This window comes from Pteropus medius, unplaced genomic scaffold (genome assembly GCF_902729225.1).
Source record: "Pteropus medius unplaced genomic scaffold, Ma_sr-lr_union100, whole genome shotgun sequence".
Classification (NCBI taxonomy): domain Eukaryota; kingdom Metazoa; phylum Chordata; class Mammalia; order Chiroptera; family Pteropodidae; genus Pteropus; species Pteropus medius.
Window position 1 is genome coordinate 8,377,511 of NW_024349519.1, and position 26,335 is coordinate 8,403,845.

At 34.1% G+C, this 26,335-nt stretch overlaps 1 protein-coding gene across 1 annotated transcript in view; it reads left to right on the forward strand.

The window, feature by feature from the left end:
• LOC120618278 (maltase-glucoamylase, intestinal-like) overlaps positions 1 to 26,335 on the forward strand; it is a 190,603-nt gene that overhangs the window by 154,022 nt on the left and 10,246 nt on the right. The window contains exons 10-16 of the mRNA XM_039882321.1: positions 4,084 to 4,209; positions 4,971 to 5,102; positions 6,497 to 6,610; positions 7,991 to 8,107; positions 10,472 to 10,556; positions 20,878 to 20,995; positions 24,652 to 24,820. Of these exons, the coding sequence (XP_039738255.1) occupies positions 4,084 to 4,209; positions 4,971 to 5,102; positions 6,497 to 6,610; positions 7,991 to 8,107; positions 10,472 to 10,556; positions 20,878 to 20,995; positions 24,652 to 24,820 (861 nt within the window). The remainder of the gene's footprint in view (positions 1 to 4,083; positions 4,210 to 4,970; positions 5,103 to 6,496; positions 6,611 to 7,990; positions 8,108 to 10,471; positions 10,557 to 20,877; positions 20,996 to 24,651; positions 24,821 to 26,335) is intronic.

Consider the following 26,335-nt stretch of genomic DNA (forward strand, 5'->3'; position numbering starts at 1 on the left):
GGGGTGGTAGAAGTTATTAGACTTGGAATCAGAAGATCTAAGTTTGAGCTACAGTTTGCCCCCTGCTATTTTTAACTTGGTACAAATAATTTCTGATCTTGGACTATAGATTCCTCTATCATAAAATAGGGATGATAGCATTTGTTCTGTTTACTACATAGTGGTATTGCTGGGAATTTAATAAACGCTACACAGGTATATACTGCTATGTATGTAGTGACAGCAATGGCAGTACATACTGTACAGCCAAACTAACAGTGTTTAGTCTCTACTATTAAACTAATAATTAAGAAAAAATTAGAACCAAGGGACTGGAATATGCCTTGAAGTGACTATATGAATTTATTTCAAGGCATATTGTTATTTGTTAGGTGAGCTTTTATTGTCTATAGCTGATAGACTTCTGGTAGAGCTCTCAATTTAGCATAAGGAATGTTTCTTGATATATATTAGAACTTATGATTACAGGAAAGCTGGTATGCATATAATTTCAGCTACTGTGGGAACAATAAGAAACATATTTCCTTATTTCCTTAGGTGTTCTGTACAGCATCCTCCTGTTCAGTGTGCTTTTGCTCTTTTCATTTTTATTTGAGTCTCCCCACCGATCGGAACTCCATGCTCTCCACGGCTGTGTTTCATAGGCCTTCAAGCATATCCTGTTCTCAGCCCTTGTATCCTGGGTACCTCCTTCTCCTCTAGCGTCTTCACTGTTTTTTTAGGGGAGGTGTTTGCTGTGCTATTGAGAAGGTGGAAATAAAACATTCACCACTTATTACAAAGTGAGAAGGGAAGAAAATGGATTTAAAAGGTAGCAGCAGAGACTAACATTAAGTATGGTTGTTCAGGAATCACCTGGCTAAGGGCTAGGAGATCTAGCCGATAAGGTATTTGATGTGCACAGAAGATGAGACAAGCTCTGTGTCTGGAGATGGACTTACAGCAGATAGACCAAGTACCTGCTCCCCAGTTGCTCACAGTCTATCATAGTAATTCTTAAACCTCGTTCTGCATTCATCACCCAGAGGCCCTTTAAAATACAGATGCCTGGGATCCGCCCTCAGAAATTCCAATTGAATTATTCTGATTGAATTAATCTAGGATGTGCCCTAGATAGAGCACATATTTTTAAAAGCTCCTCATGTGATTTTAATGTTCAGCCAGATTTGAGACTCAACGGTTCTAATCAGTTCTGGTTTCAGTCTTTTATGTGGTACCAATTCATAAAAGTCATAAAATCTCCTTTTTGATTTAGTGACCCTGTCTGTAAAACATGGACGATACCCTCAGCTTTTCATTCACTCATGTCATAAATAAGCATTTATGAAATTTATATTCTCTTTTAGACATTATAATAGCGTCAAAAAGAGAGATGAGTCCCAGTATCTACTGGAAAGAGGTTTAGAGGAAGAAAACTTTAAAACTTTAAAACAGCTTTTAAAACTCACTGTACATAGAAAAAAAGAACTTTGTGCTAATTTCTTAATGAAACCACTGCCTGCTCCTGAGCAATTGAAAGCGTCTGGCCAACAATCACATGATTGTGCTGACAAGTCTCCCTTCAATTTAATCCCTAAATTCATTACTTTGCCTGGCAATCCCGCTAAATGTCCTAGACTAATATATTTGCAATCCCACTCATTGAGACTACTATTTCACACTTTTCTCTTGTAAAACCTCCAATATCACCATGCTCGACTTAGGACTATTGATGTGTCTTATTATTTTATAGAGGAAAATAAAAGCAAAAAAATAGAAGCAATTAAAAAAGAAACACATCGTTTCTCAAGTACAGAATCAATCAGTTTACCTGCCTACATGCCCATATGTTTTGCTTTTCTTCTTATGAAGGTTGTTCTTGTTCATTTCTAAGGATAACAGTTCTTTCTGTGTTCTAAATCCACCTATGCTCTCAGCTATGGAAGCAGCTCTATGTCTCCATGCTCAGCTGCATCATCAATTTATCCCTCTGCTAGGTCCTTCCCATCAACGAACCTGCATTAACAGTGCCTACTTTAGCAAAACTAAGAACCCACATCATCCTCCATCTCTCCACTCCTCTATTCTGTCTAACTTTTTGAAAGTGTCCTTATGGGCTTTCTCTACTTCCTCACCTCCCAGTTTCCCACATTCCAACCCGGCTGTTACCTCCACCACTCTCTATACATTTGTTATCAGAGTCACAAGATAAGTTGTCAAATCTCTGTTCTCATCTACATCAGCATCCAGATGGTATTTGACACAGTCGCCACTTCTAGAAATACCCTTCTCTGACACCACATTCTCCTGGCTGCCCTGCCACATGACAGATGGCTTGTTTTCAGTCTCCTTTGCTGATGTCTTAAATGGTAAGTCTCCCAGAGGTTAGTCTTAGGCTCTCCTTTGATCTCTAACTGAATTTCTGTCATATCTTCTGGTTCCATGACTTTAAATACATCATTAGCAGATAACCCCAAGTGCATCCATATTTCTTATGCCTGGTTCTCTCTCTCTCCGCAAAACTGCTCTTGCTCCTCCTCCAGTTTTTTTCATCTCAATTAATAGAATTAATTGTCCCTGTTTTTCAACTTTAAAACTAAATGTCATTCTCAATTCCTTTCTTTTCTTTATTCTATTACAACAAATCCGTTAGAATGTTCTGTTAGCAATGTCTCCAAAATGTGTCCCAGCCTGGCTCTTGGTATCACCACATGGCTGCCTTTGTTCTAGCCACTCTCATCTCTGCCTGGACAATGTACCAGCCACCTAACTGGTCTCATGGTGACTTCCTTTGCTCTCCTGTAATTTATTTTCCAGGGTTGTCAGAGTGATTTAAAAACAAAGTAGAGTGTATTACTCACTTTAATGGCTTTCATTGAAATTTGAATATAATTCATCTGTTTTCAAACAAATCGACTGTGAAAAAGAAATTTTTGAGAACATTAGTGAATTTTGGATGGGCATTTGAGGATATTAAGGGTTTGTGGTTAATTTTATTGGGTGTGGTAATGGTATTTTGGTTATGTAAGATATTGTCCTTATTTTTAGGAATATATTTAGGGATGAAACGACATGATTTCAGAAGTTTTCTTTAAAATGCTATAACATCTCATTTACCCACCAAAAGAAAAAAAGATAAAGCTGTGGGACAAAGTGGTAATTGTTGATTCTGGTTGTATAGAGGTTTATTGTACTATCCTCTCTACTTTTATATATGCTTGACAGTTTTCATAATATAAAGTTGAAAAAAAGACAACAAAAAACTTTCTAGTTCTTTGTTACAGTCCTTTATGATTGAATATCTGCCTACTTCTCTTGTATTCCATTTTCCCTTTTGTTTGCTATAGTTCAGCTGCCCTTGTCATCTTTCTCTTTCTGAACACTTCAAGCCTGTGAACCCTCTGGTCCCTCAGCCTGGTGCCCTCTACACGGATGACTTATTCAGGTCATACTGCCATGGAGGATTTCCATAACATTTCTCCATCCCATCCCCACATACTCTGTTTCTAAAAATTATGCTACTTTGTTTACATGTTTATTATTATTGCTTTTCTTCCACTCAAATTTAAGCTCCATGAGACAAGGAACTTGGGTCTAAAACAGTGCATGGTAGGTACTTAATAAATACTTGTGAATGAATGAAGTGGATATTACTATTTACACCATTTTTAAAATGGGGAAACTAAGGCTATAAAATTATATAATTTTCTTAACGTCACAGATATTAGGGGCAGAACTGAGTTGTGAACTCCAGTGTTTCTGACTGGGAGCCTTTAAACCTCTATTGTATTACTTCCTGGTGGAATGGATGAAGTAGGACGGAGAGGGGAGAAGGCTGGGGAGTATAATCCCCTACTCACAAAACTGAGAGAATTGCCTTTGTAGGTATATGTTTTGGGAAGAAATTCCATGGCTTTAATTAAATTCTCAAAAGAGTTCTTGAAACCCCCAATTTTTGTTATTGTTTCTTTGGTTGCTACCAGGGGCAATTTACAATGTTAGATGCTCATTGCAATATGGGAAGTTTGAACTGCTTGCTGACGAAAGCATTACGTGAACATTTAACTAACTTATTTGGATTTAATACTTTTTGTTTTTTTACAGGCTATTGGACGTCCCTATATGCCTCCATACTGGTCATTGGGATTTCAGCTATCTCGATGGGGCTACAATAGCATAGATGTGCTGAAAAAAACAGTTGAACGTTTAAAACAGTATGATATTCCTCATGTAAGTGTACACCAAACATATACACACACATACACATACATACACACAGACATACACGCACACATATATGTATGTGTGTGTTACAGTAATCTGCGCTTATCCACAGGGGATACATTCCAAGACCCCCGGTGGATGCCTGAAACTGTGGATAGTACCAAACCCTACGTATACTGTGTTTGTTCCTATACATACATACCTTTTCACGTAAAGGAAGCACTTATGGCTTCTCTTTGGCATAACCAAATTGCCAACATCACTACTCTTGTACTTTGGGGCCATTATTAAGTAAAATAAGGGTTACTTGAACACAAGCACTATGAAGCTAAGACGGTCAATATGACAACCTAGTTGGCTACTAAATAATTAACAGACGGGATATATACAACATGGATATACTGGACAAAGGAGTGATTCACATCCCAGGTGGGACAGAGCAGAATGGTGAGAGATTTCATCATGTTACTCAGAAAGGCACACCATTTAAAACTTATGAATTATTTATTTCTGGAATTTTTCATTTAATGTTTTCAGACCATGAGTAACTAAAATCATAGAAGGGGTTTTAAACAGGTGTGGGGGATTACTACATTTTCTCAGTTTCCAATAGAAGGGTTATTTTCTTACAGGATAATCTGAAACTCACACCAATATTTCAATTTCAAATTATGTGTAGTCACTTATTAGCTACTTATGATTCTTTGACAATATTTGTCTTTTTTTCTAATGTTTGAAGGCTATGTCTACATTGCTCTTTTGTACAGGATGTTCAGTATGGTGATATTGACCAAATGGAACATCACTTGGACTTCACATATGATAAAGCTAGCTTTGCTGGTCTGCCTGAGTACATTAAGGAACTGAAAAATGATGGAATACATTATGTCATCATTTTGGTAAATTTTTTTTGAAGATCAAACATAAAATATTTAAATTCATATTTTCTAAGTGTTTCTAAATTAAAATTAATTTAGCAAAAAGAATTCCCAGCACTAATGTATTTTTGAGGAATGAAATTTTGTATAATGTATAATGATAAATGTCATGTTTTATTAAAGGATGATTATAAGCAAGTTTTCTATTCAGTGACACAAAACAAGTGATGAAGGAATTCAGTAACAATTTTTAAAACTAAAATATTCTTTGTTTTAAAAAAAATGACTTGTGTTTAGAAGGAAAAATATGTTTTTCACAGATCATCCTGTCAGGATTTGAAGATTTGGCCATAAAAATCCTAAACAAAGAATAATATAGTTATTGAATAAATGCAATGAACTTAGGTTGAAAGAATCTGTTCTTCATGTTGGAGTACAACATTATTTTTCATTTAATACATTTATAATATAAAAAGAAAAGTCATCTCCATAACTATTTCTGGGAGCATGAATGTTATTAAAAGTTGGTTCATAATGAAATGTATTTTATAAAATATTTTTTCTTTCTGTTATTTTAATGTAATGATAAAAATGTTGCTATGTGTTATAATTCCTATACGACTTAATGGTGCTAGAGATTTAAAGACAGAGTTTTCCCCCCAAATAAACTAAAATAAAGACAGTTTTTTAAGAATGCCTTATTATAAATTAAAAAATATATATTTATTATCCAACTGAGATCATTTAAAGAACTGTATAAAGAAAAATATTTAAATATAAATATGATATTAAAATGTGTAGGAAGAAAAACAGACTTGGAGTATAGACTGAGTCATTTTTCCCCTTGATTCATTTTAAGACTTGACTTTTTAAGAGGGTCACAGGGAATTTGCCAACTACACTGCTTCATTTTGTGGAAGAGAATCTTTTGCTGCCTTAAAATTAAGTGGCATAACCAGGCTTTTTGTAGCTCTTGTTGAGAGTACAATCCAAATTTCTCGATTTCCCCATCCAGGGTTTTTTTTGTTTGTTTTACAGTTTCACTGCCTCATCTCATCTTGTATAAAAAACAACACATAAAAAAATAGAAAAGGTTGTTTGCCAAAGTAGCATGAATATTAGATTTATCTACTTATATAAATTTTCAAGTAAATTAGAGATTTAATTATAAGTAACTGATTACATCGTTAAATTGACATTGCTTGGGTCCACATTTTGCAGCACTCTAAATCAATGGAAATAGTTCTTATATTTGTAACCATACTTAATAGCTGGAAACATTTTAATGTGTGCAATTTAAAACACACTGCTTATGTGAATGTTAGATGTTCTTATTTCAAAAACTTTTGGAAAGTTTATATTTGAATGTCAATTATCGAGCTATTACCAATTACAGTGTTCTTGGAAATTCCTAGGATCCCTTCGTGACAAAAGATGAACCACTAGGTACTTATAAGCCTTATGAACTTGGAGAGGAATTGGGAATTTGGATCAATAACTCTGATGGATTCACACCAGCTATTGGCAAGGTAAGCACCTTGAAGAAGAATAAAAATCTCCTTCTGTAGTGAGTATTTGATAAACAATTGTAATTTGTAGGACATTGGTGAACTGGTTCAGTTCAAAAAATTATGTGCAGCTTCTCGAGCTGAGTATTTAGATCATTGGCCTGGATAATATGACTTTTTAAGAAATTATTTAACCCCCATAGAACTGGTGAGAAATTCAAAGGATATACTAATATACAGTGTAACATCCTGAAAAGGCACATTTTAATAAGTATGACAAAATTATAGATAATGTTGATTGTGATTATATTGAAAAATTAAGTTTATGTAGATTGAGAAATGACACATCAGATATTTAACTGAAAGGAAGTTCCTTACTTTTTTCTTTTGCACAGTGGAAATATCTTTAATGCTTTTACTGATGATCAGAGTAGTACAATATTATAAAAGAATGTAATATTGACTTGCAGAAAGTAGAAAATACCACTCCTTTTCCAAAAATATAAATTTTATCATTTTAGTATACATTCCTCTAGATTTTTAAACACATGTAACTGTATTTTTACATAAATGGGAAATACAACTTACAACGTTTAAAGTTTTTTCAAAAAAAACTATAACAATACTATATATATATACATATACATCTATATCTCCATGTTAATACATGTAAAACTATCTCATCTTTTTAAATGGTTATGTGATATTCCACTGTTCTCATGTAAGGAAATTAGTTTAACAAATTTCTAATGATGAACATTTTTTTTGTTTCTAGTATCTTAATATTATAAGCAATGCTGCAATAAACATGTTAAAACATACTGTTATATGTTCTTGTCTCACGTTTATATAAGTTTTTAAAATATAATAATTACACCTAAAAATTTGCACCCTAATTTGAAGTGACTTAACATCTATACAACATTGAGTCTTTCCATCCACAAGCATCCTATATCTCTCAAATTTGTCTTCTTTTGAACATTTTATAAACATTCTATAGTTGTCATTATATTATTTTTATGGCTCTTGTTGATACGATACATATTTTAAAGTTTTCTTGCTGTTTATAAGTGTAATTTTTACTTTTTCTAATCCCTATATTTGTATTGATACAGATTTATGTGTGGAGAGAAATAGCTAAAATATAAAAGAAAATAAAAAATATTATTTTATGCACAATTTCATGGATGAAGAGCACTAGACAGGAATATGGGATTCTATTCCCATTCTACTGGGACTTGTTATGTATTTCTACTATGTACTTGGTTAAGCTCTTTAATTTCACTGACTCTCAATTTTTATTTGTATGACTCAAAATGCAAAATAAGGCCCAACTATAGAGATTTCTATACCATATTAGCTGACTTGCATTATTTAGTTTGACTTACATATTCATTGTAGGCCTGGCCTCCAGGAGATTCAGTGTATCCGGACTACACCAACCCCCAAACAGCAGAATGGTGGACTCAGATGTGTATCGACTATAAGAACACCATTGATTTTGATGGGATCTGGATTGTAAGTCTGTATTTATTATTTAAAAATTTTTCCCCTGGTAAAAAAGTAAAATGTTCATCTACTTGTATTTTTTCAGTTTTATAGTAAGCTGAAGAAAGTAAAAAAAAAAAGAAAAAAAAGATTTCTTCCTGTTTCATGATAGTCTCTGCTTTAACCTCCCTAATACACCTCTATAGAGAACCACTTTCTCCAAGAATGGCATTATCTCTAGCATATTGATCCCTGCTTCATCTTACTCTGGACGAGGCTGGTTTATGCATTTGTTATTGTTTGTACCTACTCTGTGCAAGGCAGTGAGAAGCAGCAGTTGGGGAGATAGGCTGACAAACAAGCTATTGTGTGGCCATGACAGAGCAAGCACTGGATACAATGGGTACACAGATGAAAGGCATTAAACTCAGGTCAATTGAACTCAAGTCTGAGGAAGTCCAGATTTACCAATACAGGTGATGGTTACGATGAAGACTGACCAAAGAATGGGAGTTAGCTTAATGAATCAGGAAGTGGGTGTGAGTGGAAGTGTTTCAGGTAGTAGGAATAGCATGTGCAGGAGTGCAGAAGAAAGGGCGGTGCTGATCTAGCACTATTGGGACCATCATAAGTTGCATGCTTAATAGGCCCCATTCTGCCAGAGAGACACTTGCAAGTAGAATCGTATGACCAGAAGACTGAGTGAAGGCTAGACAACTACTACTCAACACAAGAGCATTTTTCTCTACATGCAGCATAATTCATTGTTTCCGTGCCTTTGCTCATGCTCTCCTTCCTGTCTTTTCTCATATATATAAGTAAATATATAGTATGTTGAGTAATAGTAACTATAAGAGAGAACAATTAATCTGAGAAGTAGATGTTTTAGTAGATTCAGGCTGCTTAGTCCATTCAGATCGAGTAGATTATAAACAACGAAATTTATTTCTCACCGTTATGAAGGCCAGCAGTCTGGTATCGGGGTGCCAGCGCAGCAGGGTGGGGGCCGTCTTCCAGGTCACAGACTTTTTGTCGTCTCCTCACATGGTGGAAGAAGCCAGGGACTTCTGTGGGGTCTCTTTTATAAGAGCACTAATCCCACTCTGGAAGCCTTCACCCTCATGACCTATCATGCCCTCCCAAAGGCCCCTCCTCCTAGTACTATCACTTTTGGTTGTTTGGATTCCAACATGTGAATTTTGGGGGAAAACAAACATTCAGACCATAGCAGTGGGGTAGGAAATTTGGGAACTTAAAAAAATTTTGGAGTTTAAATACAGTGGTCAGGGAAAGTGATCATTGATAACAAAGACTAGCACCTCAGCCCTCAGGATATCTAAGGGAAGAACATTCTGGCAAGACAATAGCTCGTACAAAAGCCCTGAAGCACAACATGCCTCCTGGCATTTTCCAGGAACAGCAAGGAAACTAGAGCATGGTAATTTACCATAGTAATTACTGTGGCTAGAGCATAGTAATCGGGACAAGCAGAGAGGAAAAAGATCAGAGGGATGTTGAGGCAGTATCACAAATGGCATCATGGACCGATTATAAGGTCTTTGGCTTTTACTCTGAGTGAGATGGAAGAACACTGGATGATTTTGAGCTGAGGTTTTCAAAGGATCATTCTGGTTGCTGCATGGAGAATGGACTACAGCAAGGCAAAGAGCAGTGTGAAAGCAGAGATGAATCTAGGTTTTATGGAGCTTTATAAAATTTGGGCAGCTCTCTTTAAAAAAAAAAAAAAATATATATATATATATATATATATATATATATATATATATATGTATAAAGTTACAAATAGAATTTTAGGAATAAAAGTATGAAGATGTCATGCAAAAAAGACTTTGAAACTTAAGTTTCTTCAACTTCCAGATAAATCTACCTCTGGGCCCATGTGGAAGAGAGAGACCAGTTAAGAAGCTATGGTCCAGGCAAGAGACAAGAGTAGTGTAGAATAGATAGTGGCGCTACAGTGAATGAGACATGGTCAGAGTATGCATATATTTTTAAGATGCAGGACTGGTTAACAGATTTGTTGTCAGGACTGGTTAACAGATTAGAGCTACAAGAAAAAAATTCAGAATCATTTGTGTCCACAACCATTGGAAGATTGGAATTACCATTCATAATACAAAAATGGTGGTATCTATTTCTGTTCTATGACATTTACATATTTGTGGAACTATTGTTAGTTTGCTAGTGTATACTCGTTGAGACCAGGGACGTTACCTTGTTTATGCCTCACAGAGCTCCAAGCTTACCATTGCACATATTTAGATACTCAAAATATATCTGTTGAATGAACGAATGATGTTTATGTGCTCTGTTTCCCTGATGGAAAGAAAACTGTACCCATTATTACTCATTGAATTTCTATTTTTATGTAAGAATATGAATGAACCAGCCAATTTCCTAAATGGCCAGCAGTCAGGATGTGAAGAGAATAATCTAAACTACCCACCTTATGTGCCTGGTAAGTACACTAAAAGTGCCAAATGATTTTGAAATATTTTTAGATCTCATGGGGAAAAGTCTCTCTAATGCCATTAGTTTGTCTTAGGAAAGTATATGTTTTCTCTCATAGCTCACCAATCTAGAAATAATCCAGAAAACTTAGAACATGTATGTGTACCTATTGTAATGCTTAAGTGGTAAGACCTTGGAATGTTTGTGAGTTGTGTCTTCACTTGTCTAGGAGAGGTCGAAAGGTTCCCTTTCTTGGCTATCTTAATAAGGAAGCAGGAACCTAGATTTGTTGGTGAGGGGTCACAGCTGACTCCTAGATGACTGAGTTTTTCCTTTTGGCTACAAGGTCTTTTCAACTTATAGTTCCACGGTTTTTGTTATTTCTGTAATTACTTATGTAATTATGCTGTGAAGATTTAATTGAGAAATACAGATTTTTAGTCACACTGAAAGGCTTATCCTTGACTGTAGACTTCTACTTTGAGTGAAAATAGCACTTTATTTACATTTCCATTGAAATCGCAGCTATTTGCAAGTGCAGTGAGTGATTCGGTTCCCAGTGAAAACAGAGAACAAAGTGAAAAGCAAAACTGAAATAAAATCCACTTCTGAGACCTGGTGGACCCTAACGTTTCACTCACTTTCCTTGAATCCATGAGATTCTGACCTCTGTCCACATGTTACTTGCTAGGCAGAAGAAATGGTATGCAAAATGGTATCACTTCTCTCACTGTTTTGTGTAATATCTAAATAAATATATCAAGTAGGCAGCAAAATGTATGAAATCTGTTGAGAAGCGATATGGGCCTGAGGTTAGAAAACTGGTAATTATATGCATAAAAAATGATATTTAAATCTACAGGGGTGTATGAGTCAATATATTGAGAGTGACAGAGTATAAAAAATGAACTTGACAAATGGACCCTCCAACCCTGAGTCCTGAGTAGACCTATGCTCCAAAATTTAGGCTTTGGATAGAAATAAAAATTTAAGTCAGAAAACCAAATGCAAGCAGTTGGAAAGGGATGAAGAAAGGCAGGTAGGAGGGATGCCTCATGTCCCAACGGAGGAGAGTAAGAAACCATAAAAACAGATGGCATGGCCAGTTCTGTCAGATGCTGTCAAAAAGTCAAACAAGTTGAGTGCAGAACATGTTCAGAGTTCATCAATATGGAGACTGGCAATACCAACAATATTAGTTTCAGTGGAATGGTGGGAATAGATATCATCAAACTAAACTCAGTCAAAGAGTGAAAGTGAGATGAGGAAGTAGAGGCAGAGCTGTAAACAGACCTTGGCAGGTTTGTCTCTGAAAAGGAGTGAAAAGGAGTAGATAAATGGGGCTGTAGCTGAGAAGAATGTGAATAGAAGGGGATGTTGTTTTATTGTCTTTGTTTTTTAAGAAATGAGAGATACTAGAGTGTGTTTATTTGGTGTCAGGATTGAACCAGTAGACTGGACAAAATGGTTAAGGCAAAAGAAGGTAGAGGTAATTCAAGGATTGAAGTCACTGAGAAGAGAGGCTAGGTTAACATTAATTATGAAGGGATGGAGCATGAAATGAACAGGAACACCTGACTGTTGCTGGAGGAAGAAGAACCTGCATACAGATGCACATAGATGTATGGGTTAGCTGGTGGGAGGCTGAAGATCTTTCAATTAGAAAAGCTATTTTAAAGAAGTAGAAGTGATGAGAAAAATGGGATTGAATTTGGGGAGTAGTAAGTTTGAAGAGAGAGAAGTTATGCCATAGTCACATCAGAGAGTGGCAAAGTGACTTTCTGCTAGAAGCATGGTGGGATTCTCAGGCAGTATTCAGAATTCATTTGTGATTTGCATTCTTGAAGCTAAGGATGAAGAATAGAGAGAAGTAAAAGATCGGATAGTCAGTGGAATTACAATAATTCCAGCAACAAGATGTTTGTGTCCCATCCTGCATTGTGATGTAGAAGCACTAGGCCAGGAAGGCGGCTCACTTGAGGACAGGCAATGACACTAGGAATTTCACACTGGCTCCAAATCCTAGCTCAATCCCCTTTTAGGCCTGTGAACCTTCTTCTGACTATAAAATGAGGATGTGAATTCAAAATTTGCAAGTTAAAGATTTAAAACATTCTTTACAAAGCAGGTGAGTGACATACAATAGGCATACAAAAAATAGCTACTATCGTATCTATTATAAACAGTTTGAGAGGATTTAAATTTAACTCCAAAAGTTTTGCCAAATACTACAAATAAGCAATTAACATAGACGGTGATTATTATAACACTTTTCTATCATCTTCATTGCTCCAGGGTGAGAATCCAGAATTAGCTGAGATAGTCCTTATTTTTAGCCTAACTGAGATCATTTTTTCATGAACAATTGCCTAATGCTTAGCTACCTTATTCCTGGTTTATAATCTTTTAAAGAACAAATCTATCACTGTATGGAATGGAAAAAAATAAAAGTATTAATCAGAGAAGAAAGAAACGGTTAGACTAACTTGGGACATGAAAGAAAAAACAAGACTAGTTAAGCTCTCAGATGCAGTCTTTCTAAAATAGGTTATTGTAAAAAGCATTGAATAAATCTGCTTGTAGTCAAGGCGAGTGTTTCCAAGGTATGAGTTTAAGACTAAAGTCTAATGTGGTATCAGATGAATATTCTTATTCTCTGTGCTGTGCTATTTTTAACTAATATTAAATTTCTTGTTATCTCTTTTATAATTCAGCAATCTAAGGTTTTAGCATTTTGTGTAATCTCTTTGATTAGTAAATGTTTCTGATTGTATGAAGTTAGACTTTTTGAGATAACTAGGAGTTACATTTCGTTAAAGTAGAGGAGTCCCATAAATATCCACTACATTCCAGTGGGTAATTATCTACATTTGTTCTGTGTTTTCTTTGTGGCCAAGCAGGCTGGCTCTGTCAAGGTATAGTTAATGCTTAAAATGTTCTCTCAGGAGTGAAAGAATCTGATGAGGCTGCTGCTTTCATCTATAGGGGGTAAGAAAATTATTACACAACGTCTAGGTTCTCATGTCATTGTTTTACATGCACTACAAATGGCTTTAACTTGAGCCAAGCTATGTATACAGTTAAATTTAAGCCATAACTGATGGCCAAGGTAAGGTGATTTGATTATACTTTACATCTTGAAAAATAATTAAAAGTTTCATTAGATTTATTCTCAAATGCATAGATTGAGATATTAAATGTCAAGAGGCTCTACATTTCTTTAGAAATATGTTCATGTCAAAATAAGAACAGGTTGGGAGAAAAGTTTATGATAGAAACAGAAATGCTTTAAATGGACATAATTCTCCCTCCCCACTCCCCTCTCCCCTTTAGTATTTATGATCTTATGTATCTTCAGTATATCATAAAGACGGCTTTGAAATGATATTAAAGTTTCAATTTCGAAGGTCTAAAAGAGAGGCAAACAATTCAAGGCAGCAAAACCTGGATTAGAATTAGATTTCCTTGAGTATTATACTCGTTCCATCCTTGCTGCTATGTTGAAAGAAAAGCATTTAAAAATCATAATAGCTGAAAATAATGATTCCAGGAGAAAAAGTCAAGAAACTACAGAAAAATAAAGGTAGGGAAACTCAACAGAGTGGATTGCTACAAAGGAAGCCCATTAAAGAGTTATACAAAAAGCTATCTCTGAGCAGACTTGTTTTAAGTCCAGCTCTTATGATACGTACTGGACACGTTTTGTGAAGTATGATTTGACCATGAGAATCTTTGAATCTATGTACAAAGAAGATAGGCAGACGAAGGGATTTTGGAATACTGGCACACTTGATCACATTGTAGGAACATCTTTGTGGCTTGTGCTTTCCCAGAAGCACCACCGTTGGAGGCACATCACCTGCAGCCAAACACTCCCCTTAACCCCTTCCACTGCAAAGGTCAGAGTGGGGCTGTTAAAAGACAGATGTTTGATCAGGTGTACCAACTTTTGCCTCAGTGCTGCATGAGCACTCAGGACTACATGGATTTCAGCATATAACACACCCTTTTCGTGTGGCCTTTTATCATTCTCTCCTTTCCCACACTGTGGGTTTTTATACCCATACTACTTTGGAAAACTATTAAGAATATACAATAAGAAAGATCTTTATATTTTAGGGCCTGTGTTTCAGTAGGATACTATTAGTGTGATTAAGATCACAAAGGATATGATTTAGTCATATATAATCAAATCTATAATGAATTCACTTATTCCAGGTGTTTAACACAGTGAGAAAGTTTTGGAGTAGGGAATTGCTGTGAAGAATATGTGAATTTCACCTTCAAAAAGTATGGCAGTTGGAGGGACTGGACATATACTAAGAAACAGTAAAATATAAGGCAATAGGATTAAGTACCAGAGGGAATAGTACATCCCTAAATGTAGTTTAGCAAACTATCTTAAAAGCAGTTGTACTGAATGCAAAAATATTTCTTTTCACTTAAGAAGAGTGCTTTCCAACTCAGAGTGATGGCAGCCATACATTACCTCTCAACTGTCCCAAAATCGGTACCGTACTATTAGTTGGGATATTTAGAACTCTTGCATGTGGATTAGTTTTCTGTTGCTGCCATAACAAATTACCATAAACTTAGTGGCTGAAAATTTGTTATCGTACAGTTCTGTGGGTTAGAAATCTGATGTGGGGTTCACTGGGTTAAAAATCAGGGTGCTCTGGAAGCCCTAAGGGAGAATCTCTTTACTGTTCCTTTCCAGCTTCCGGCTGCTTACCTACATTCTTTGGCTCATGGCCCCTTTCCTCCATCTTCAAAGTCAGCAACGTTGCACCTGGTCTCTAACACTTCTTCCTCCTTCACATCTTTCTGAACACAGTTGGCAAAAGTCCCCCTTTTAAGGATCGTGTCATTAGATTGGACCCACCAGGATAATGTGGGCTAATCTTCCTATCTCAAGGTCTTTAATCTTAATCACATCTGCCACAAATCCCTTTTGACGTATAGGTAACATATTCACAGGTTCCGAGGGTCAGGTTTTGGACAATTTGGGGGGACCATTATTCTACCACTTCCTGACCCAATTTTTATTACGATCTAGTTTTCTTTTGCTAATATTTAGATTCAGTTGACATTTTCCTTACTTCGGAACCAAACTGTGCACAAACCTTTTCTCAATCAAATTATTACATTTCTTATACTTGATCATTTTCACAAAACCCCTTCTCAATTTTTTCCTGCTAAGCCTGATAACTTTCTTACTGATCAGACTCTCTGGATTTCATAATACTCCATCTTAATGTAAATTATGACTATACAGAAAGTATTTCATTACTTTATTTCCTTTCAAATAAATCAGATATGTTTCTCAGCCCCATCTCTACCTTCCCAGGTGGAAAAATCTTTCTCGGTGATTACTAGAGCACACTTCTCTCTAATTTCAGTATTGTGGAAAGACCCTAATGGTTTCAATCAGAGAAAAACTGTTTGAGGAAGACCTTTTAGTTTTTGGCTTATGCTGAGATACAAGCCCAGTCGCCCAAGCCCAGTCCGGTCCTTCTGTTGTCTCCCTACATGCATGTGGGCCATCTTTGCAGAGTTCAGGGACCTTGGATTCCACAGATCCAGATAGCCTTCTGGCATGCTCCACATCCCCATGTCCTTTCAAATGTCCTTCCTCTTTTCTAGGGTACTGTTAGAGTATGGACCCAAAGCAGAGCACCAAATCTCTGTCCTTTTCTTTCCTAGAGCTTTTAAAGTTGGTACCTCCTAATATGCAAACACCTCTTTCTCTTACCCCTTCATATACTTTCCTTAAAAAGAAAGGAAATACATATCTGGAGGCAAAACTTAGAAATAAATTTGTCTTCTGAGAACTACTGCCTTTTAGAAAGCCATCATATACATCTATTTAAATAAAGGAGACATCTTGAAATATCTTAAAACAAAGAGGAGAAAAATATTGCTAGAATGAAACACTAGTTGATAACTTGATCAGTGACTCCTCCACACTACACTTGACTTGATATGATAGGTCTCTGTCATTCCAAAGCTGATCTTATTGTTCTTCACTTAGATGTGCACAGCAGCTTCATCCCAAGTTGCAAAAATACTTTGAGATTAGGTTCATTAATTTTAGGCTAAACAAATGAACATAGAATCCTGGTAGGAAGGTTGAGGTTAGACTTAAAAGGTCTAAATGGTACAAGAAGAACATGTAAAATAGGAAATACTTTTATTTCATGTGAAGTAATAATTACTAGTAATGTTTGTTAATATAAATATTAGTAAGAATGTTTGCTAATATAATTAAAATATTAAGAATAATAGAAAAGACCTATTATTTATACTAATTATCTCATTTAATTCTTACAACATACAATGAAAAAAGAATTACTATTAATTTAAAAATACCTCCATGTGTCACACAGTGTTCTAAGATTTGGTAGTGACTTTAGAACAATGAAATAAGGAAAAGGGTTTTTATAAAGCTTATTAAAAAATTACTATTCCCATCTTCCAGATGAAGAAACCAAGGCTCAGAATAGTGAAGCGCCTTACTCAAAGTCATGGGGTTACAAAATGGGAGTGCGAGGATTTGAGCCCAGGTCTATCTGATTCCAGCTCTGGGCTCTTTTGCCACCATACTGCACTGCTAATAGTGAAAATACACACATCAGTAAATTTCCGTTGAGAGAGCTAAGCTGAGCAGTACTGTCACATAGCAAAAAAGTCTAGGTTTGAAGCTGGTGCTAGAAACTGAGCTTTCATCTTTAATTGGACTTTGTTTGACAGAATTCGGTACAAGCAGGCAGATAGGTACATACAACTGTGTCAGTCTTGTTCATTTCTACAATCTCTGTCAGTTTAAAAAGCTCTTAAATTCACTGCATGTTACTCAATGCATATTATAAAGCAGGACAAAAAGGCAAATCCTTTATGTACTTTTTTTTTTTTATAACTGTTACCCAGTTTATATTTCATACAGTCCAAGGCATGGGGAAAAATAATTTTCATCCAAAGGCAAACTTTTCTCTAAACTTAAATAAAATGATAAAGGTTGCTACATTTAAAAAAAGAGAAAAACTTTTTACAAGCACTTTGAAAAGTCTATCCTTAGAGAGTATATCTTTTAATAACCTTTCTGAGGTATTCTCCTACTTTTAAAATTTTAGACTTTATGCAGCAAATTTTTCTTTGCTAATTTTGCTTCAGCTATATAATCCAAATAAATGTCAAAGATGGATTTTTTTGGTCAGTTGGTATATGACAAAAAACATATTTGGGGGGGATATCTATAAAGTGCTAGGTACTAGTCTTGATTATCTCTCACCTGTTATCAGTTATACGAGATGAGTAAATTCTACAGATCTGTTGTACAACAGAGCCTATAGTTAAAATTTTTAAAAAGATCAATCTCATGTTGTGTTCTTACTACCTCCCAAAATAATAATAATAAAGAGAAAAAAGACATGAGGAAATTTTTGGAGGTGATGGGTATATTTGACTGTGGTGATGATTTCTTGGACATATGCATATGTCCAAAGTCATCAAACCGTATACATTAAATATGTGCATTTTGTGTATATCAATTATACCTCAATAAAGCTGTTTAAAAAAAAAAAACGAAAACAGAAGAGGATGGGTTAATACTTCCTGTGAATAGCTTTTAGGAAACAAGAGTTAATCTCTAGTTCCCTCTCTGGAAAAACTCAACTTTGACTATGTTATTTGCTTCAACACTGAGTTAGCTTGGAGAGATGATTCCCTTCCTTTCTAGAAAACCCAAGTTTTTGCCATCGGTGGGTGAGACTTGTTCCCTTCTGTGTATGTGCAAAGGCCAAGACTCTTACAGCAGGTGTAGAATGTTAGTGGTACCCAGTATTTCCCTTAGTTAGCTATGGCTGTGCTCAAGTTTGCTTATATAAAGGTAAAGAATTATCTGTTCTTAAAAATATTCAGGAAGAAATTCATTATTTGGTTTGGCTTTTCCCCCCTATATTTAACCTGAACTTTCAGTACTTTAAACTTATTTTCTCTTTATTTTTTTTGTAGAAATGAGAGATAATGTCCTAGTTGTGCTCAGTGTGAGAATTCTTTATACTCTTGGTGAAGGATCTTTTGATCTCTGTTATGCATAGTGCAAGATGCTAGACACCCACCATCCAGTCTTTCTGTCCTAGGGCCTAGGCATACTAACCTAAAACACAACTGTCCCTAAGAAGTTTACAGTCTAATGAAGGGGTGACCAACATGTAAACATAAAGTCAAATATAATTGGAGACTTCTAGATGATGATGACAAAATGAAGCCACACCCAGAATTTCAGATATTAATGAAGAAGGGGAAAAATGTAAAAACCAAAATTTTGTTCACAGAATTCAAGAAATTAAAGGGAATTCAGTCTTATATTATTACTTTTGAAAGTGACAGAGTATGTCCTAGCTGAGATGCCCTAGCAAACAGAGCCTAAAAGTAAAACTTATCTGGTGAAGGTGGGTTTGGTTGGTTGGTTTGTTGGTTGTTTTTTTTTTCTTTCTTTCTTTTGAGAGTGGGAGAGGCAAGGAGAAGGAGAAGGGAAGCAATTCCAAAGCAGAAAGGGTTAGGAAAAAATCAAAATGAGTCAGGGGAGGAAGGAAAGCAAATACAAGAGGGTGTTTTACTAAATTTGCCTGAGCTTCACAAGAAAATAGAATCAGTTTAGTCGTCTTAATTTTTGCTAATCTCATGAGTGTGGAATGTCAGTTCATTATGTATTTAATTTGCATACCTCTGATTATAAATGAGATTAAGCATTTTTCTTCTCCATGGGCTTTTCAGGTTTTATGGATCTGTTCAATGGTTTTTCCCATTTTCTATTCAGCCATTAGCTATATGAATTTTCAGTTGTATATGTTATAAATACCTCTACTAGTTCCTGGCTTTTTACTCCCTTTTTAGTATCTTTTATTGAAAACAAGTTTCTAACTAAATGGTTGTCAAATTTATTAATTCTTTTATCATTTTGTAACAAATATTTTTGAACCTGAGATCATAAAGATATACTGTTTTTAAAATATTTTATAGTTTTGCCCTTTCACATTTTGGTCTTTAATCTACTTGGAGTTGATTTTGAGCAGTATGAGGTAACAGTCTAACTTCATTTTTTTTTTTCTGCATGGATAAAGAATTTTCCCAGAACCAATGAAAAGGCTATTCTTTTCCTCAATGGTCTGCAATACTTACTTTTTCTTATGAAAGATATCTGTATGTACCATACATTACTTCTAGATTTTTTTCTGTTCCATTGGTTTTTTTACTTCACCAATTTGATACTGTCTTAATTTCTACTGATTTATAATGAGCCTTAAAGTAATGTGGGAAGTAGATCTTCCTACCTCGGCCTTCAAGAGTGTTTTGGCTGTTGGATGTTAAATCCACAAATCAATTTGGAAAGAATTGACATCTTTATGATACAGAATACTTTTTATAAAATTTTATAATATCTTATTGAAATTTTAGACTTATTTGGTTAATCTTATTTCTAGATTCTCTATATTTTTTATATAATTTTAAAAACTTTTTAATCATTTCACCTTTTATTTGTTGCTGATTTATGAAATGTAGTTGGTTGAATTTTGTTTGTTCATTTTTTTAATACAGAAAATGTGCTGTACTGTAGTATTAATTCCCATAATTTATTTGTTGATTCTTTAGGATTTTCTTTCCCTGTAGACATTCATATTATGTATGAATTACACATAACATTGGTTCTTCCATTCTAATCCTTTCATCTTTGATTTATTTTTTCATGCTTTATTATACTGGATAAGAACTCCAATATAAGATTGAATAGATTTGGTAATAGGCACCCTTCTTATTCTCAATCTCAATGAAATGTTTTTAATATTTTACAATCATGTAAGAATTTGGCTATAGCTATTTTTGTAAATAATCTTAACATGGTAAAGGAAGTTTTATTTTATTACTATTTCACTGAGGGATTTTGTCATGTATGAAATTGAATTTTGTCAAACACTTTTAAAAACATCTGTTGAGATGATTTTATGCTTTTTAAATGTTAATAATAAATTAACATTTTCTAATGTTAATTAGAAAATGATTGATTTTCTAATATTAAACTAACTTTGTAATTCTGAGACAAATTCAATTTAGTCTTGATACTAATAGCCAATATATCTTGTAAATTCAAGATACAATTTAAAATTTTTTGTCATGTTATTATAACATTGTTGTCACTAATTGAAAGACATTCAGTGTCATCAAGAAATGCATATACTAGTGAAGGTGATCAAAATATTAACAAATAAAATACAATAAATAAATTATTTAAATTATGTTTAAAATGCATATGTATCTTATTTCATTTTTAGATATCACAGGTGGACTTTTGGCTGAGAGAACATTATGTCCCAATTCCAAGACTTTCCTGGGATATCATTATGATACACATTCCCTTTTTGGCTGGTCACAAGCAAAACTTACTTTCTAGTGAGTGGTTTGTAAATCTTCAAATGATTTTGTTTTAATATCCGCAAATTTTAATTAAAACATTTTTTTAAATAGGAAAAAAATTGTTTAAACCAGATGTTACATGTTATTGTTTCTTAATTTTTTTCAAGGACTAGTAAATAATCTTCCTCTTCTAAGGCTTTGTCTTGCTGATTTATTATTTTTATTAAATGTTCTCATTGATTTTACAAATATTTTAAACAACCTGTTGCCTTAGCAAAACGTAGAGCGGAATGGCCTTATAAGAGGCATAAAACCTTGTCTAAGACAAGTAAAGCTAAAATCTTGATTTCAGGTAAATGTTAGAGACAATTTGGGGACAGTTTTATAACATAGAAAGTGATTGTTAATAAACTTTACAGTTTGTAGAGCGTATGTGTACGAATACTGACTCTATCTTACTTTATCCCCTCTGAATAGAGCCATTTTAAGCCTGGTTAATTATGAATGGGTAGACTTCTCACTGTCAGAGGCATAAGTCAGGATTTGTGCTGCCATAAATTTAATACACTAACTACAATACACTGAAAGCTTGACAGACAATCCTGTTCTCTCCTGTAATTAACAATTTCACGTCTTAAAGCATCCTCTCAGTGACCACCTGATTCATGCTACTCCTCTGTGTTACACCATTTCTGTTCTTTCTTGTGTGTGTCTATTGGGAGACTCTGGTAGCCCACATTAGTAGAATTAGGTTTATGGTTTCAGATATAGAACACTGTGTTTCCATTTAATGCATTCTTGTCTGTCTAAAACAGGTGTTCATTCCAATTCTGGTTCATTAGAGTACTTTAACAATTTGTCATAAAAATGGGCAAAATGTATATGACTCATAGAATTAGCTTGTTTGATTTATAAAGTGAACTTTAAGAAATACTGGTTTTTAAGGTATGAGGATCAAGATAGAGCTGATTATTTTGGTCATATACAAATATATTCCATTTTTATGCTTTGGAATATAGCCATTTTCCTAGAGCTCAGAGAATTTAATGTTTGGTGAACATGACAGAGAATTACAAATCTGAAGAAGAATAGAAGGAAGGGTCATTTAACCAGGCTCTCTCTTACCTACTACTGAAAATCTTTTAGGTCTTGATTTGACTGAAAACAGAATAATAAACAAATAGTAAACTTGATAGACAACATTCTGAATACATTTTTTAAAATGTGGCTAGTTTAAAAAATGGAATCATATGTCACTTAGAAGTTTAACTGGCTTACAACTATTTGAGATGTATTTATCTTATTTTAATAAACCATTTCAAGTTTCTACTGAAAATGCAAGAAATCAGTTTTTTAGATTTCAGAATGTACCACTCACACCTAAGTTACCCAACAAACTGCTAATTGTGTTTAACTCATCAAGGAATTTAGGCAAGAAGAAGATGAAGGAGGAGGAGGAGTTAAAGAGAACTAGAAGTAAATTTAGACATATATTCTTCTTGAGTGTTGAAAATTACATTTCTGAACACTTTTCGTATCTCAGGGATAAAATGAAGAGACTTCAAAATTCGGAAGTTAATGAAACTCAAACAATGAAAGTTATTTCCCAGAAGGCATAAAAATAGTTTTAAGTGGAAGCATTATCAATCCTCATCTAGAGAAGGCATAAAGAGTGTTTACTGAATTTATTATTAGAGCATCTATCAATCAGTTTAATCAAACAATTTAACTTTTCCCCCTCATTATTTTACCCTTGAGAAATAAAATGATTAGTCTTGGAGTTTTAGTTTAACAATGGCTAAAACTGAGATTCAGGTTGTCTAACTAGAGTGAAGCAGATCTGGAGCTATAACTGCTAGGCACAGTTTATAAATTACAGGAAGGAAATGAGTCTTTACCATTGTTATGTGCTAGCTGGTTGTGATTTAAACATTACAACAATCCTGTGAAGTTAAGCATTATTAGCTTTATTTTATAGTAAAGTAACATACTCAAAGTTACATGTATTTTATATAGAAGAGCCAGATGGAGTTTAAACCAGATCTATTTGATTGCAAAGCTTATTTCAGTTAAATTTTTTTTTATAGATTTGATTTTTAAATGGTTAAACATAGCCTCAAAATGAATTTTAACTTCTCCCTAAACTATAATTTTAACTTTAACCCCAATATAGGGAAAGAAATATTGGGAGGGCCTAGCACAATCCTTATTCTAGAAGTGACTAATATGAGAAAAAAATCTTTGATTTTTATTCTGTTAACTCTAATGGAGAATAACTATGCAATTTTGCCTAAGTAACTCATATTTTAATCTTTTCAGACCCTACAGAATGCAATTAACAAGTTTAACCATTTCTTTAACATTCTAAATCTGGTCTCCACTATTCAAAACCAAATACCCTCTTATAAAACAATTAAAAGTATGAAGTTGTCTATGAGATGAGTCTCCATTCTCAGTGACAATCATCTTGTTCACATTTATATGTTCTCTTCCTGGTAATTAATTTTAGGAACTCCATACTTCTTAGCCAAGGCTAAATGATATTTTTCTTCACATACCTAAACATAAATTAACATTCTTAAAGGTTTATGTACCAAGATGATGTGACTTTCATCTATTTCAACATCTAAGAAAGTATTAAAGAATTGTCTTTTCTTCCTTCACTCTTTCAGAAATATTTATTGAGCACCTAGTATCTGACAGGCATTGTTCTTAGCATGAGAGTATAATACATCAATAAAACAAAAATAAGTCCCTCTTTTCAAGGAGCTTTATATTTCACTAGATTTTAGCAAAGTTTTCGAGTATGAAAAGAGGTGTATCAATTTTGTAAATAAATCAATTTTATTGTGTGTAAAACTGTACACATATGAATTGAAACAGCTGTCAGAGTTTCAGTGAAGTTGTAGAGTGGTTTGATATAAGAGACAAAAAAGAAGTACTAGAAGAATATGAATGGCAATAAAAATTAGGGTGACGCTGAAATATAGTGGAGACCAGATTTAGAATGTTAAAGAAATGGTTAAACTTGTTAAATTCAAACAAAAGGACAACCAAAGCAAACGCTTATAATAATACTACTAAAAATCTACACAAATATACTTTTTCATATACATCTAAGGTTTTGTTAAGGAAATATGTTCAATTATCAAATAAAAATTACTGGTATTTTCAACATTAGTATAAAAGTCACCATGGCTGCATATTAAAATAAAATTTTTAAAAATGTTGTGTCCTAGGTCCTATTCTTAGATAGTCTGATGAAGGATGGTGCATTGGCATTGCTTTTTTTTTAAGCTCTCAGATGTTTCTAATATACAGCCATGATTGAGAATCCCTATACTGGCACTGTAGTATAACTCACAAGAAATTTTAGTGTAAGAAAATTTGGTTTGGATGTTTATCACTGGCTTTTAACAGCTTGTTTAATGAAATGTGTAAAATAGTTTACATATGGTAATTTTTGTATTCTCCTCATTCCCTCCATTTTTATGTTCACAGAGATTTATACTTTTTTTTTTAAGCATACAGTACCTGGTAGTCCTAGGTGCAGATTTACATTTTTGATAAAACATTTATTAAATTACAATAAATTGGGAATTGTTCATATACTTTAAGATAATGTTTTTTTAGGAGGAAAAAAGATCTTTTTAGAACAATTATGAACAGAGCTTTTCTTATGTTTTCTCCAGTGCTTGTCAGAATGCTACAGGAAACAGAGCATTTGTTTTGAGTTGTTCAACATTTGCTGGGAGCGGGAAATACACTGGCCATTGGTTGGGTGATAACTTTTCACGTTGGAAAGATATGCATATGTCAATCATTGGAATGCTAGAATTTAATCTCTTTGGAATTCCATATGTAAGTTTTAAAATTAAACAATTAATTAAATTAAGTCCTATCTGTTAATCAATATTATTCAGTTGTGCCAAACCTACTTCTATGAAGATAACATACACTCAAGTTGTTTTCAGAACATTATAAATAATATACTTCATTTAGGTACTGTAGAATTGCCCTCTACCAATGCAGATCTCAAGAAGCCACATATTTCTTAATTATTTTTTGTTTGTTTTATATCACTAAGACACTTGGTCGTGGTAAAACTGGAGAAGTTCATTTCCTCTGTCATTCACCTCTATCCTTACCCCATTCACAACTCTTCTACAACCTATTATTATAAGCTTTGTAGATAATGGTGGGAAAAGGGACAAACATCTTGGAAGGAGGGATAGAAAGTTCACTCAGAGGTGTCTCCATCTTCTATTAAGGGTAGGGTGGAAGTGATATTAAACCAGCAAAATACTCCTAACACGCAGCAAAATACTTCCTTTTCTAAGCCCTAGTGATAACAAGCTTAATTAGCTATTAAAGAATTTGCTATGTCAACAAATTTGAAAGTTTTATTGTAGCAGATTCCCCATATCCCAATGACTTTTTACAAGAGAAAATATAGAATAATATTTGTTTTATTTTAGAAAACTGCAAATAAAATTGTTGTAAACTCTCAAATTTAGTGGGAATTACATGTTCTTCAAACCATGGATTAGGTACTTTCAAAGAGGAATTGCTAAATAAATATTGAAAATGAAGTATAGCTTCAAGTTTTGTCTTGACCAAAAACTGACAGAGGCAAAACTTATAAGTAGCCTCACCATGGAAGGGAGCATGACCTGGTCTTTCTTCACCGAAGATCTCAGAGTTTTAGTAGAGTGTAGATTACAACCTCCGTGGTTTGGGAGACTAACATTTTTATTACGAGCAACATGTTTTATGACTCCATGCTTTACTTCTTTATGACTTTTTAGCCTACAAACTTTGACATTTATTGAGTTTTGGGTTTAAAGATTACAGTTCTGAGAGAACAAGAGAGGCTCTGGAATAAACCAATTTGAGGCCTTCATTGGATGTCAGGAAGCAAATCATCTGTAACTTTATCTGATAAAAAGGAGAGTATAGTCAGGTGCAATAATCCTGGCCTTATATTCTAGCCCAAGTGGTTAGCCACTAAGGTTTTGGATCAACTAAATGTTCTGTCTTTAACTCTCATATTGAGACAGAAAATTTACAGTACTATACGTGGGGAAAAAAAAAAAAAGCATCTGTAGGCATATTGGGTTACCCAAAGACTCCTTGCTAATACCACGATATAGCCTATTGTTTTTTTAATCACTGCTGGACAAGAGGGACTTGTCACTATTTTATTCCAAATGTTCTCAAAAGCATTTTCACTTTCATATTCCACATCCTGAAAACAATATCTCTGTGTTCTTAAACATATTTGTCATTAAATTAAAATAGCATAACCTGAAATATTTCAGTGCAGGTTTTATGGCAAAATTAATAAATGATATATTTTGAAGTCATGAAAATCTT